The 16099-nt window shown below is 38.8% G+C and overlaps 1 protein-coding gene across 1 annotated transcript in view; it reads right to left on the bottom strand.

Moving 5' to 3' along the window:
- Positions 1 to 450: 450 nt before the first annotated feature.
- The window catches only part of RNGTT (RNA guanylyltransferase and 5'-phosphatase), a gene marked incomplete at its 5' end in the record, with an annotated part of 154834 nt that continues 139185 nt past the window's right edge, over positions 451 to 16099 (bottom strand). Inside the window, 2 exons of the mRNA XM_010080260.1 lie at positions 451 to 614; positions 3406 to 3529. Of these exons, the coding sequence (XP_010078562.1) occupies positions 451 to 614; positions 3406 to 3529 (288 nt within the window). The remainder of the gene's footprint in view (positions 615 to 3405; positions 3530 to 16099) is intronic.

Genomic DNA, 16099 nt, shown 5'->3' with positions numbered 1-16099 from the left:
TCAATTACACTATGGGTGACAAATTGCAACCAGTTGAATAACAATGGTAACAAAGACCACTTCTGCTTTTTTTAAAACACAGCCTCCAAAAAGTACAGCATCCCAACGTTTTCTCAGTTCCAGATTGCTGACATTATAAATTAAAGTTGAAAAGAGATCCGTATATAAACAAGGCAGTTTTCCATTCACTTCGTTGTACTGTTCTTGTCTAAACCTTTGTAAATTTCATCTTCACATACCATAAGGTACGGTTGAATTTATCACTTACAAAACAATGTTCATTCGTATGTGGAATTTGAAAAAAAAAAAAAAAAGAAAAAAGAAAAAGAACAAACTCAAAAAACACACCCAATTATTTACAACAATTCAGATTTCTTTTCTTTCCAGCCTTCACACTTGCATTTCACCTTCTCCAGAACTGTAAACATGCTATCTGCTGAGACCAAGGCCTTATGTTATGGTACGTGGCCTTTTGGGCGGTGGGGGTGGCATGAGTTCAGTGTCAGGATCGAGGTGGTGTTTTCGTGTCTGTCCTTGAGAAGCTGCTGTACATCTGTCGATGAACTCAAAAAGCATCTCCTTCGTGACTGGATTCTGGATGCTGTTGCATACAGCTGGGAACAAAGAACATATCCTTAAATTAATAAACCAATCTGTTGTAGTCAGCACTTCAATAACTTCATCCCTGCTTTGCAAAATAAAGACCATCATTTGGCTCACAAATTCAGCCTTAAATGTGGACTTTCACAAGATGGTTTTTTCAGGAGTCGAGTATCTCTGCTTTGCCCCCGAGAGACCAAAGCAGTGTAGTGGGCCCCTGCGTCATAGGAATCTCTCTGTTTAAATCAAACAACAAGCATGTGTGTGTAGGCTTCACAGAGCAGCTATAGAAACACCAAGAACTGACATCCTATTGAGGCAAGCAACAGCAACGAAGGGCTTGTGAAATATGGCTTTAAACCACCCATCAGCTCCAAATAGCTAGAAACAAGATTGGCCCAATATTGAAAACCTCTGAATTAAGGGAACTTTTTTTTTTTCCACCATTAAGTACTATAAATACCATAAACTCACAATGCACAGTACTTTTTTTTTAAGCTGCATGTGGCAGAAAGACTGGACACCAAGCACGCGACGTGTCTAGCACACCAGACCACACGATGGAGGAAAGGCCACCGTGCTGCAGGGCGGCTAAGGCACGCGTGTACAAGCACACTTGGAGGACCGAAAATGACTCCTTAGGTCATAGTTTGTTAGCAATGGCCCACAGGTTTTTAGGGAACAAATAAAAAGGTTTACTTCTCCTAAAACAAATGAGATATTTTAAATACTTTTCTTATGCAAATTCATACTCTGCTAATTAGTCCTCCTGAGAGATTTATGGAGGTGGGAAAAAATAAAGAGTGAGAAATTAAGTAGGAATCGTATGACTATCTTGGAAGAAAGTACAAAATGATTAGAGGGTAATTTATAGCACGTAAGGATTGGCCACAGTATGGATGCAATTTCTATGTAAAACAGTCTATTGACCCCCTGAAGTACTAAACAACATTAAGACTCCTTAAAATACTGGCAATACAGCATTGTTACAAATAACGGTGACTCTTAAAAACACTCCTCTCCTTCCTCCAGAATTCCAGAACCATTCAGATCATTACTTTACAATTAATTAAACAACTTCCTAGCATTATTTTTTTATTATCTCATTTATTTTTGGTGAAAAGGTGTGTTCAAAATTTTCCTGTGTGAGACTTTAGCACTTGGAATGCTCTATGATTAGTAGTTTAGGAATAGAATTTGTGCCACAAGGCACCTGTAGCAACTTTCAAGGGCTGTTATAGCTTAATCACTCAAAAAGCCCTTCTCTTTTCAATTTGAAAAGTATCAAAGTCCAACCAAGATGGAGACAGGTGCTTATTTTATTGCTGTTTCAACCATTGGGAAAAATAAATAGTGTTTAGGAGAAAGGATCTAGAAAAGGGGACAGCGAAGTCTCAAATGGGAAAACACAACTTTTGGAGATTTTGAAAAATGATAAAAAATGAAAATTTAAAGCCAAAAGAAAACTTTCTGTTCTGAAAATTCACATGGAAAATTTGAAATATTCTTACAAACAGTTCTTCATGTAGCATTTAATTTTCTTTTACTGCTGGTTTTTAGGAAGTTCTGTAATTTTTGGCAGAAAAAAATAGTTAGGAATAACATAACTGCTCTACAAATGGAGAAAATGAGAAAAAGGGCAGCTACATATGCTCTTAAGAACAAATGAAAGAAGAATACTCCTCAAAGAAAAGTCCAAGAAAAACTAATTATTGAAACAATAAGGTGAAATAGAGAAGAGAAATTTAGGCCATGGTGACAAAGAGGAGATGTACTCATATGACTTTAGCGGCCCATTGCTCTTTCCCGACAGGACTGCTCACCCAGTATTCCAGCTACCTTCTGTGCTGGTTCCCTAAGGTGCCCATACATTTATTATCTCCTGGCAAAATGACCACATTTTGTTTATTCAAGAAAATCTACTCACTGCTCCTCAGAAATACAAGTAGAACAGTTCAGAGAAAATCTATGCATCCCCTAGTAAATAGCATGGTCTTAAATATGATTAAACTTCATTTTGGCACTTAACAAAAGTCAGTATCAACATGACTATTGTTATTCAGCCTTGCGCACTTCTATTCAAACTCTTATATTTCACCTGAAAGTAAACAACATCATTTAATGTGCAATACTTGACAAAATGTTTTTGAGTAGAAGAACATAAAAGTCTCGAAATTCTGCAGGGATATACTCCCACCTTTCATTTGTTTCCTTCTTCATTGTTTGTATGACTATTGTAGAAAATTAAGATGACATTTTCTCCAATTAATTTTCTAGCTTATCTGCCAAATAATGGTTTTGGCATTTTGAATAGAGGTGAAGTTATAATGGATTTTTTGTTCAACCAATTCAATTCACAGCGTGCCAGTTTGCATTACATCCCAACAAGCCAACACAACGCTAGGAACTGATGTCAGTTAGTTAACTGCTGCTGCAATGTTATAATAAATAACAACTTTCTTGGGTCTCACTTAGAAGGCATGCCCTGCCATCTAAAGTCTCTTTGAGCAAGTGTTTGTCGTTCTACAGACTTAGGCACTTGCTTCTGCGTTATCTGTTAAATATTGCATCAGAGTATTTGTTTAACTGACTTTCATCAAATAACCTTCAAGCAAAAGAATTCATGCTATATAAAAGCTAAACATGACATTAGCACCTGCAAGATGAGGTTAGTACAATAAGTTAGAGAAGCCAGGACTCAAACTAGACTGAGAACATAGAGTGTCTTTCCTCCTTAAACTAGAACAGAGTTAAAAAATTAAAATTTGAGACTGAAAAACTTCTTAAGCAAATTATTCTACTCACCCATGGCAGTGCTGTAGGCATTTGGAAAGCTTTTGTCTATTCTCTGTCTCATGAAGACCCAGCTGTTGTTCTCAAACTTGCACTCTATAATTTTATTGTCGTACTGTTTCAGTTCTTTTGTCACCTGTTTGGAAAAAAATAAATTGTTTGGGATAAACATACTTTAATTCACCTTTTTTTTTCTCTTTCTTTTAGGGATAAATAACAGAAGATCAAAAGCTGCCCTGCATTTTTCAGCAACATGCCTTCATCCTACACAGAAAAACTGCACAGACTGCGTCTCCATTATACATATGCTCAGCTACTCAACATTTTAAAAATACTTTTCAAATCTGCTGTCAATATACAGCAATTATATTATGCTAAAACATCAGCAGCTCTAACTGAGGGGGAAAAAAAGTCACTTCTGGCCCAAATGCAAATGGGTTTCCATGGGAATAAACTGCTTCCAGTGTAAGTGCTACTGCCAGCCCAAGTGCACGGAATGTATTATCCATGTTTCATCAACCTTCTTTGTTGAAGGTCTTGAAGCCAAATGTCAGATTTCAATACCAGAAAGAGCTTATGGAAAAATCATTCCCCTCTTGACATTATTGAGAATTTTTATTTTCTTTTTTTTTATTCATTTGTCTTTAGAAATTAAGATTGTAACTCCAAAATAACACGGGATTTCAAATCACCTGTGTTCTAAATCTCCTTCAGGCCTCTCTATTGATTCATAGATTTGTCAGAAGCCAATATCCTCAGCTATTTGTCTTTCCATTTGTCAATGCCGTGTGCTTTGGAAATGTAGTTGATATGCATTGGACTTCCTAGTTGTTTTGGCTATTTCATCCTATGCATCCTAATCTAGGATACAATGCAAAATTTTCCAGTAACCATGGTAACCCCAGAACCTTATCTAACACTTGAACAATTTTACCCATATACTTCACTTTGTTCCAAAGAGCAGAAGTATAAAGCTGTATTTAACTGCTAGCTGTGTTTAGTTTGCTGTGGTTTACCAAGGAAAAGCTCTACAAGGAAACAGAACCCTTCGGATTCAAGATCTTATGCATAAGCGCTCTCAGAAAAAGGGACTGGTTATTGCAATCTATTAGCATAATTTTTCACCTCTGTTGTCTACGTGCTCCTGAGAGGTGACACGGGAATTTACTACTGTCAGAGGGATGCAGACCTGAAAAAGGCCATAACTGTCTCCAGACAGCTTAATAGCACATGCAGTGGAAAAGCCCATTAGTTCCCAGATAAAGGCAATTAATTCATGAAAAGGTCCTGAGCACGGACTGAGTGTTCCTATACTGCATGGTACAGGACTTATACTTAATTTGATAGGCAGAATCCTCACATTTTTCTTGGTGTTTATCCTGAATACTCACTCCCGGATAGGGAGCCCTGGGATTTTACTTGTCAAGTGAACATGGCACTGTAAGACAATTTTGCTAAACCTGCTCACAACCGAGGGCTGTCCTGCTGCAGGACTGACAGAATCAGATTTCCATGTCACACATTACTCCTTCATCTGTTCCATCACCTTTAAAGAGCTTTTTTCCTAAAATCATTTAATCCTTAAGTGAAGTCTGCATCTGCTGATGCTCACTTGGATGAAACCAACCGATTGCCCACATCAGCAGCCTTTTCCTTTGAAGCATGCTCCGCACAGCACGTCACTTCTTTCCGTTCCTGTTGAAAAGCTATATACAGTCTGGATGTTTGACTGACACACATTCATAGATGTATTTATGTCCCATTAGGTGCATTCAGGAAAACACAACATCCTTTTCTAGTACACGACGGATACATAAACTCAGGAAGAAACTCTTGGCTGCGCAGTGCCTGGGGAAAGTATATGACTTTGAAAACAGCTGCCTAGCGGAAGCAGGGGCAGCAGGGGTATGACCATGTGTCTCATTTTCTGCCAAAGCAGGGAAATGTTAGAAGGATCACCTGCTAGAGACAAAAATGTATAAAACAGCAGGCAATGACTTCAACTAACCAACCATCTCATAAGGCTTCCTCATGGTTTATCATTCTTCTAGGGTTCAGACGCTCAGAATAGCAATAAATTAGATAGCAGCTTTATCTGACTGTGGCAATTAAGCAGTATTAACTATCTAGATCCTTGCTTGGCCATTCATTAGCAATCTGGAAGATAGATCTTTACACAAAATATGAACATCTGCTGAAGCACTGCCTTAAATGAATTTTCCTGTCAGAAAACCAGTGATCATAGTCTTAAACAATTGCAAGTTGTAGTGATTATTTTACAAGGGAAGAAATACAGCACCTACTGTTCCTTATACTTTGTTAAGGGACCTCAGTCTTGTAAATGTACTTATCGTAATATTAATGAACGTTTTGGGAACTGTTGGGCATTTGATCAAGACTAAAGTACTCCGAGCAAAACACAGCTTTCAGCATTAAAAATACTCTTCTACTAATGTATCCTAGTAGACTTCTAAACGGGTATTATTTATGTACAGGACTGAACAAGCCTATAGCGATCCTTGTATCCATAACTCACACCTTATATCTGCCTATCACTTGCATGCTACTTTCTGGCATTTCGGCTTTGAAGCGCAACAGGAAAATTGTCAAATTTAACTGTCGTGAATTTCCTTCCCTTTGGGAATCCATTCTGAGCTGCTCAGAGCAGTATCTTCTTGATTCTCCCTCTGCAGTACGGGGCTCATCCCTCCTTCTCCTCCTTAAGTATGGAGTATCTGAATAATGCACCATGACTTCTCTTCCTTGGAGGTACTTCTTCCAGCTACTGCTTTACAGAAATGGGAGAGTGCCTTAGGAGTGATGGCAGTTCTCAGCCAAAATGCTCATCCTCACCAGCTGCAATGCTTTTGGTACAGTGCTACCGCTTCTGCCATACAGCTGATAAAAGGCCTTGAACCAGCATCCAGCAATTTCAGGATGGAAACTTCCACCACATGAAGGACTCCATGGGTCCTCCCTTAATTAAATACTTATTCCCTAGCCTATTTTTGGACAGCCAGTCAGAATGATAAGCCCATAGGATCACATCCCAGACATGGGGCTGTCAGAGGTGGTGTGCATCAGGACAGTACCTCGGGTCTCAGCCACATCTGTGTCCTGCGGAAAGATGAGCACCAACCTGTACACTACTTTCTTTCCCAGAGGAAGGAAATTGTTCCTCTGCAGGAACACCCACTGTTCTGACTGCATTTAATCTATTTATCAGGAACCAGTCTACTTTCCCAACAGAAATCACCTGCCAAAAATATATATTAGCTTCCCCTTGGAAGCTGATTCTACATGACTGCTAGATTGCAAGATGTGATCAGAAAAAAAGTGGGCAAGAGCTGCATCCCCATTTCAGCAACAGCTCATTATCAAATTGGACAGGATATTACATAGCCAAAGAATGTCAGATGACATGAAGATGACAGCTGTCCTCCTCTCCCTGCTGAGAAGCTATCCTCTTCTTGCTGCTGCCATCATTATCTGGGCTATTCACTAGTAAAAACTTGGGTGGGTAAGCTTATTCCTTTTTCCAAGAATGACAACAGTTAAGATTCAGGAAATCTCCCATTTTCCAGTCTCTCTCCATCCCCCATTTTCTGAAAGAAATCCAAAATACATTAAAAAAAAGTGAAATATCTAACACACCTCAAATCATCTCGCCTGGCAGAGTAATGGGGCCATTTTGAGATGAATCACAACAATGTGTATATATGAAGCCACATTTTATATTAATCTAGGGCAAAATGTGAAAAAACCCCAATACATCCATCTGAAAAAGAGAAACCATTTACATTCAATGTATTTAGCTCTAGTCCTGTGAACATGCCTGCATTATCTGTGCTGACTACCAATAGCCAAGGTTTTTCTATGTATCTCCACAGTTTACATTATCATCAGACTGCTCCATCATTCTACTTGATGAGTAATTCTTTCATTTACTTGAAGCATGTAGATTTTCTGTGAAGACTTCACTCAAACATTAATCTCATCACCCTTATTCCTGAAGGAGAATGAAATTCCTGGGCAAGCCTCTACTTCACATAACAGGTATTAACAATGAGAATTTAGATTTTAAGGTAATTAAGGTCATATTCCAAAAAGCCTGTCTATAAGGGACAAGTTTAAACTTTCCAAACGCATCTACCTTCCCCATATTCAAGTTCTTTAGAAAGAAAAAAAGAGGTGAGATTTTAGATAAATGGAGACTTGACTGAAAGAAGCCTCTGTTTCCATACGCATACTTTTTTAAAGCAGTTAGAATTATTTTAGCTCAGTAAATAATCCACTTTAAAGATAAAGTGATGTTTGTAAGTAAAATCTTAACACATTCTATTTCAAATCCTTTCCATCTTTAAATGCCTTTTTGTAGCACTTTCCCTTCTATTACCAAACATTTACAGAAAGAAAATAATTCTTCAGTTCTCCTATTTCTATTGCTTCTTCCACGTCCCAAGTCATCAGCCTACTTCTAAGATCTCAGAAGAAATGATCATAATAGTAGACGCAGAAAATTGTTAACTTCCATCAGAGAACAAATGAGTAAAAGCAGCAGTTGAAATCTTATGGAATTAAAAAGATCTTTATTTCTAAATTCAGAATTTAAAAAGGAATCATAAGAGAAAGGCAAGAGAGATTCTAAATGTAACGGCTTTCTATTTTCTACGAAGAATCTGCCTTTTCTTTTTGTGGCTGGCACGTGCAATGAAGACATTCCTTTTTGATACACTCAAGTACACAAACTGTTTGGTTTCCTTTTTTACACACAAGTTTGAATGCCTGGAGGGAAGAAAAGTTTAGAGCTACCACATAAGGTCTGAAAAGTAATTCTTCCTCTCTCTGGTATCATAACTAACTTTTCTCCAGTAGGATCCATTCTCACAGCCAAAGCAAACAAACGAGTCAAAGAAGCACATCCCAAAATAAATGATCAGCTGTGTGCTCATGGGGGTGAAACCTTTTGGTTGCTTTCCAGCCTCCTACTACAGGAGAACTGGAGCCCTCACTTTCCCTAGTCTGCCATCCTGCAAATTTAAACTGCATTTTTCTAAGAACTTTCTAAAAAAATATGACATTTGTGAGCTCCTTGTCCTACGGTTATTGGAATACATTCAGACACCAATGACAGTTTAGGAATAAAACCTCTCCAGCAAAATAGCATGTCTCAAATCCTGATTTCTGCTTTACTCTCAAATGCTGTGACTGCCCACAGCTGCAAAGTACTAGAGACTTTATTTCTAAACTCTTCAACCAATGTAGAATGTCCTAGATGACAGAATTACCTGCCCCCTGGTACTATGACTCCATACCAGTAAGGGCATCATCTGAAGACCAGGGAGAAACAATCACAACAATCAGGGAATAAAAAGAACAATTATATGGGTAAGAGCGGTCAAGACTTCCTAAAGGAACAGGATGGAGACAGAAAAAACAAAGAAACAGCAGTAAACAGCTTTTGAAGATATAAAGATAAGCCACACTCAAAATGAGATTTTTTGAAGACTGAAGACTTAAAGGTGACAAGCAAACTCCAAGGACCTTCATATCAAACCAAGGCAACCAAGAGGAAAAGAGGTGTGAGAAACAGGGCTCCTGTTTATTTTGAGAATACACCTAACGTAGAGCTTTGAAGTGCATGATTTTAGTGCATGCCCAGCTTTCCAGAGGAATTTGCATATGGGCAAGGACTATCTTGGACAAACACTCTTACACGTGATTACAGATGAGGACACGAATATAAGAAATTCTAATCATTTGACTAGAACATCCTAGAGAGTCAGTGGCCATGTAGTTATTAGAGCCCCCAACATTTACAGGGCACAACGCAGCACCTAATACACATCCCAAGTTGTTTCTTCAGTGCTTCTTCCCAATTCTCAGACAGCTTGTTCAGATACTCTTAAAGAACTTTTTCCCCATTCACATCCCCATCACAAAGTTATCTCATGTTTTCCACAGTAAAACTCCTCAAAGAACAATAAAAATTGAAGAGATGGTTATTAAATGCCTGCTTGTATCATTAGTGTACACAGGACCACAAATATTAATACTGTCAACTGGAAAGTTAATCAGTTAAATAATCTGCTTCTCATTTTTGTTCAAGCCAAAACAGATTTTGCAATGTAGTTAAATATTCATGGCTTTCATGTGATTCAAGAGATTATTTTATCAAAATAATAGATTTGTCGAAAGTAAAATAAGAGCACTGGTAACCAATTCTGTCGCTAAATTAAACATACTGATTGTGTTTCCTTTTAAGTAACATATCACCCAACAAATGGTTATCAGCTTGGGTAAACACAATGCAGTTGATATGTTCATTTAACATTAAAGAAGCCTTCTAAGTGTAACTATGCCGCTTCTTGTATACATAGGAAATGGAAATGCTCCAATTTTGAGATCTCATTCCTGGAAAGGAACATTAAGAAATATAAAAATTGTAACACTTTTGTTCACACCAAATTAAGCCACAATGCTTAACATCAAGCACTGGAAAATTATGGGAAAAGCCAAAAAGAAAAATCATGTTTCAAAATTACAAGAGTGAGGCTTTTTTAAATTATGGATTTTTTGGTCATTGTTTTTGACTTCTAGTGTCTAGCACTCACAGTTCATGATTTATTCCTTTTATCAGAAAATATTTTCTCAAAGAATCTCTCATTCTTACATTTAGTCATTTCAAATATGGATACCATTTTCTGACACATAGAATGGGTTGGAGTCCTGGGGTTTTCTTGACAACTGACTGATGGAGACATCAGAAATAAAAAGCCTTCCTCTTATCAGCGACATTACGAGTTTAACAATCTTCAGTGACAGCTGGAAGTAGATTTCTTAATGTATCCTGGAAGGTCTCCTGTACACCTGACCTTGCAACACCTTCTGAACTAGCTGTAAGAAGCCAATGCTTTTCTCAGAGGAACACTGGTATCTACAACAAAGCAGGTAACTGGTAACTGCTAAGACCATGGTGTGTTTGCACAAGTGCTCTGCTCGATGATGCACCCTCTTTGAGATATTCTTCTGCGATACTTCCTCTTTCACTCAGTGGGAAAACCTGGTCAGCCACAGCAAAGCAACAAACCCTTTGAACACTTTTGGGCACTCAGGCATCTGAAGTACTCAAAGAGCAGTTGACCTTCTTGCTAGCCTTTGCTATCTCCACCGAACTCCTGAAGGAACTTTAAAGCTTCATCATCGTCAAGAATGGGAAGTAGAGATCCAAGCATCCATATACATCTTGAACAGTTAAATGAAACACAGTACCCAGTGGCTGTCCTCCTAGATTCACATCCCTTGCCCAGGCACTCCAATCATCACAGATCTGGATCAAAGAAAAAAAGATCTCTCTGTCCATCTTCTGTAACAACTGAGAAATGGAAGAATTCTGTGCTGAGGACCCATGAACCCGACATATCTCCACTGCAATGAGTTCTTCAATAAAGTCGTATTTATAATTCTGACCCTCAGCATGTGTTGATGGAAGAGGAAGAAACTCTAGGGGATGGGGGAACTGCAGTGAACACCCAGGGCAGTAAGAGAGCAGAAACAGCTCTCAAAGCAAGCATCAGTGTGAACTTACTGTAGAGAGGATGTGTATTTGGTGCAAACAGAGCTTCACCTGCTCTGCACCTCATGCATTTGCAGGAAAAGGTAAAAAAAACATTTCACTGCAAGTACCTGGGGTAACTTTGCAAAGGCCAGAGACAGCCACCTTGGATTTGTCACACCAAGAATAACTGTGCCACTAATAATCCTTGGGATTAGTACTGAAATCTGAGGTTGCTCGTCAAGGTACCAAAGAGAAACAGGCAGATGCAAGCAAAGTAGTAAAACACCACAGCAAACCGCAGAACTATTTAGCAGGTTATGCAAAAACAAATACACAAAAATCCTTTCAGTGAAGGACAAGGAGTCCACTGGAGGTTTCTGAAAAAAAGCTACCCCCCACCAGGAAGGCATGCAACTGTACAGGAGGGGAAGACAGAGCAAGGATATACAGTGGAAGCTGATAGAAAAAGCTGCAATCATAACACAGAAATTATTCTGGGAGGAAACATTTCACCCGTAGCCTGATATATTTAGAGGACTGTATTTCTGCCTGACATGAGCTAGCTCATGAAAGCCAGTCTTCATGCTCATTGGTGTTTTATTCACCCAGACGGCTTCTGCAAAAGGGAGCCAGCCCCAACCTGACAGCACTGCATGCCAAGACACAAAGATCCAGGAGACAAGAGTTATGCACTGACAGTAAAGAATATACTTTGAGAACATCACTTAGCTCATTCATAAGTTATGAATTTCATAAGGCTTATTATTCTCAGTTTGCAAATGGGGAAACGGAGAGAGATGGTTTGTGGTCACACAACAGGGAAAGCATTTACCCCCTCCCCCCCCATTAGGTTCTCTAAACCCAACCTTAATTACCCCTCAGGTACTTACACTCAAGCTACCAAGAAATCTTGCGACACAGGGCAGCTGAGATCTCTTTAATAATTTATTGGTAGAAATCCAGACAAACCTTCCAGAGACAAAGCAATGCTATTGCTATTTTACAACCTTTGGCAATGCTGTTTCTATACCGCAAAATAAATGAAGGATAACTTAGACGACTGTGGCAGAACAGGATGAAGAGTTTTTGACATTTTCTGCCTTTCACATGTTGGACTTCACCTCTATAACGATGGCTCTCCTGACAAATGTTTGTGTTTATCACACGTAGATTTTACAGTGTACTTTCTCCTATGACTGTTTTTCTTTGTACCCAAGCTACTGCTACTGTAGGAGTCTAAATTAATTAATCTCATTTTATCTGTACTTCTAACACCCTACAAGGGGTTCTGTCGCTTGCTGTCACATCGCTGGGGGTGGGTCACAGGGAAACTCCCTGGGGACGGGCTACCAGGAGCTTCCCAGCAGCCCTTCTGTGTTGTCTAAGGAAAAACTACAAGTCAGATGGTATCTGAAGGCTATTCACACGGGCCCCAGCTCTACGAACTCTGATCCTTGCAAGTTCTATACCTCTGAGCAGCTTCTTAAGATCAATTAGCCCGCGCTAGCGTTATCAGGATTGGGCCCTAAATCTAACTGTAGTCAGTGCCTATCTGCCTTCTGAAATGTTCTCAGAAACCGTGGTTTTATTCTCTTGCAGAAAAACGTCAAATGATACCAGAATAAGCCAAAAGAAATACAAACTAGAATCCAAAGTAGAAAGTAATTGCAAGCGAGTCTTTAAAACCCATTTTTCCTTGTAACAACACACCGTTTTCAAATTACAGCCATTATGAATCACATTCTTTTCTTCCATTTAGATCCCAAACAGCCAGGTTTATACGGTTTTTTTCCCCATAAATCAAAATTCACCACTGTGAACAACTGTGTTAACACCACAAAGAAATTTGTTTGCTTTGTTAAACTGAGCTTCAAAAGCACAAATTGGATATACATTTTGATGGCAAGTAATGCCTCTTTGTATATCCATTCAAAATGTTTACTTTATTACAGCTTATTATAAAAGTACTGTCTGCAATGCAGCAGCATGACTGTTCAGTTTCCAGGCCACAATTTTATGATAATCGTATGTAATATATTCATATGTCTACTCCACTGCCTAACAAAGCCCAAACTGGTTTGTTAGCAGCTCTGCTTTCCCCATGGTTCATATTTCTTTGCCTCAAAACATTACCGAGTAACAACATTAAGAAAGATATAATCAAAATTTTACTTCGTATTCTTCACTATAGCAGGCAAACAAAGAAACGTGTAACATTGGAAGCTGAATTTGGCATACTGACTTTATCAATACTGGTATCTAAGGGATATGTAAATTACTAAACGTGCTATGCACGCATTATTAGAAAGCTGGTGGGTAGGGAGCAAATTTATAAATTTATAAATCTTGAGCTTTTACAGAGAGTATGTGTGCATAAACTAAGACCAGAACTAAGCGAACTTGCTTCTAATCTCCTATATTTAAGATGCGGTTCAGTTTTTGCCTAGAAAAAATAGTATTATTTTTTTTCTTCATACATTCCAGAGGCAATTCCTAGTTACTCATAAATCTGATAATAAATCATAGGGAGGCTTAGGAGACTTGCAGGAAACAAAACTTCAGACAATCCATGCCCACTTCACTAGACTGAACGGTTTGTCATCAACCAAGCCACCTACAAACCAAAGGGTCAAGCCAGGGAGAGGAGAGCTCAGTCTTGCTCGTCGTAGCTTTTCTACGGTCTGTGTAATAGTCTTTTTAAAACACTGCCAGATCTTGAAATCGCACAAGCCTCTTACAGCAGAATAACATCTGATTTTTTAAATAAAACGTTCAGGTTTTGTATTTGTATTATATAAGAAAGCAAGAACTTTGAACTTTCAAATACAGGATGACAAAAAAAAATCCAGCTACAACAATTTTTAAAACCTCAACATTTTGAAGGGGCATTCTTACACCTGGTCACTGAGATGGGAGTTTCCAACCCTGCCGACTCAACATCCATTTTTGTAGCTAATGACACAGGATGAGTTTCAGGTGACTGCCAGAACCGCTTAAGGAGCTGATAAATGCCTTGATGAAACACTGCAATAATATAAAACAAAAAGCCAAGAAGAGCCAAACAACAACAACAAAAGAAATCTCCTCATCAGCGCTATAAAATCCAAATAAGCTGCAAAAAGCCACGCTAGGTGTTTTTCATTGTATTTTCTATCCTTCTAAGATTTCAATTAGAAGGAAAATAATTTTTTTTCCATTACTGATAATACATCACAACAAGATTAATGGCTGCTGACTTAACACAGACTTTCAAAAATTAGCTTTGATCAAAGCAACTGATGTAGTGAAAGTCAGCTGCCCCAACTCACTTCTCAGCTGCCTTTATAGCATTGAGCTGGCTTGAACTCCCTCCCTTTCTTGAATACTTTGCCTTAAACTTCAAAGCCTAACCGGCTTTGAGGTTTAAATCACAGAAAGCTTTTTTCCTCCTTCTTCAAAAGCAATTAAAGACATTCAGTATAATCTGACCTATAATCTAAAATCTAAGCATGCAGGTCTTCTTGATCATTGTGGGGTTGCAGAATGGAAGGGGCTAGATAGGGAAGTTAATCGTGGCTCAGACACTGCCAGTGGTCTCATGGTGCCTGCCAGCTGATGAGGTCAGTCCTCTAAAAGAAAGGTAAGCAAGGGCTAATCTATCAATGGCACAAATTTGTCAGTAAATGAGGCTACAGAGGGGTTCCTACTGCTTCACCTTTCACTGCAAGCCCCTCCTTCCCTTCCATTCTTTGTTATTAATGAATCTGCCGAGTTGGGAAGCCAGATTTCCCAGGACACCACAGTTATGAACGTGGGTTGGGGCAACAGACTGCAGAAATCACGAGGCAGAGGAATGGACAGTATTAAAGGATTTGGAAGAGTCACAACTGGCTTCTGAGGATTTTATGGATTTTGCCAGGTGTGGTCCAAGAAAGCTATAAACTTGGTCTATTTGGGCAGCAGTTTTTCTAGGCAAATCGATAAGGATTTTATCCAAGTTCCTGTTTTACTATCAACTAAACGGGATTGCAACTTTGAATGGTGAATGCTGACAACAGGAGATAATTAATGGTTTGATAGTTGGTCCTGCCAAAGCCCTGAAAGACAGGAAATTTGTGAAAGCCCACTGTGCATGAGCACGCTTTTCATGGCTTTGCTCATACACTTTGTCATTGTATGGTAGATCAATAACAAAATAAGCAAGAGACAATATTTAGTCTTCATTCTTATTTCACAAAATGATTTCACCCACTTAGCCTGCAAGAGCTAAGTGTATTTTTATACATGAAACCAACTTCACCAGTTTGCTTTAGACAAGAGTTTTATGTACATAATTTACAGTTGAAAAGCCCCAGGTAGAAGGGAGTTGATTTATCAGGCAAGAGTGCACACAGTGGGGAAATCCATGAACTGAAACAGAAACCCTTGGCTTGTAGTTTCCTGCTATAACTACTGGCACTAATTACAGATTTTCTCCTTAAAGTTCTGAATGAAATATTAACAAGCCAGTAATTAAGTAATTCAAGGTCTGTTTGCTTTAGTGTTAGCTTCAGTATTGGAAGTCTAAAACCTCTGACTCGCTGATCTATAAATGTCCTTCTAAATTATTCAGAGGTGTCCTTTGTTTTCCTTCCATTGAAGTTAAGTTACTCTGAAACCTCTTTCTATGCACTAATGGCATCCAAAGCCTAACAGGTGGAATGTAATGATGTAGGAAAACACACCAACTGTATCTTGCATTATTGTATAAAAGAGCAAAACCATTATTGTCTCTAATTCAGCTTTTGCATATTCATTTACATTGCTTCTACTACAGAACAGCCTCTTCTGTACATCCCACACAGGTTTCTTCAGATGTTGTGTTTGTATAAAATAAATGTTACAACACTTAATCTGCAGCTGCAATGGTCAGCAATCAAGCGTGGCTAACCATGACCCACTAATGAAATGAAGCAGAAGCTGGGTTGCACTTGTCTGTATTACTATTAAATTACAACTGGGTAGGTTAACATACGACACTAATCGAGCACTTCGTGTGTGGTGCAGCATTAATACTTAGGCAATGGGCAGCTCCCGAAGCCGGGAAGACCATGGTCGATATTAACCACCTCTGGAAGACCGCCTGAGTCCGAGCAGACTGAGCAGCTGGATCAGGACTCTTCACAGCAC

Source organism: Pterocles gutturalis, unplaced genomic scaffold (assembly GCF_000699245.1).
Source record: "Pterocles gutturalis isolate BGI_N339 unplaced genomic scaffold, ASM69924v1 scaffold7414, whole genome shotgun sequence".
NCBI classification, from domain to species: domain Eukaryota; kingdom Metazoa; phylum Chordata; class Aves; order Pterocliformes; family Pteroclidae; genus Pterocles; species Pterocles gutturalis.
This window is presented reverse-complemented; position numbering and strand designations above follow the sequence as displayed.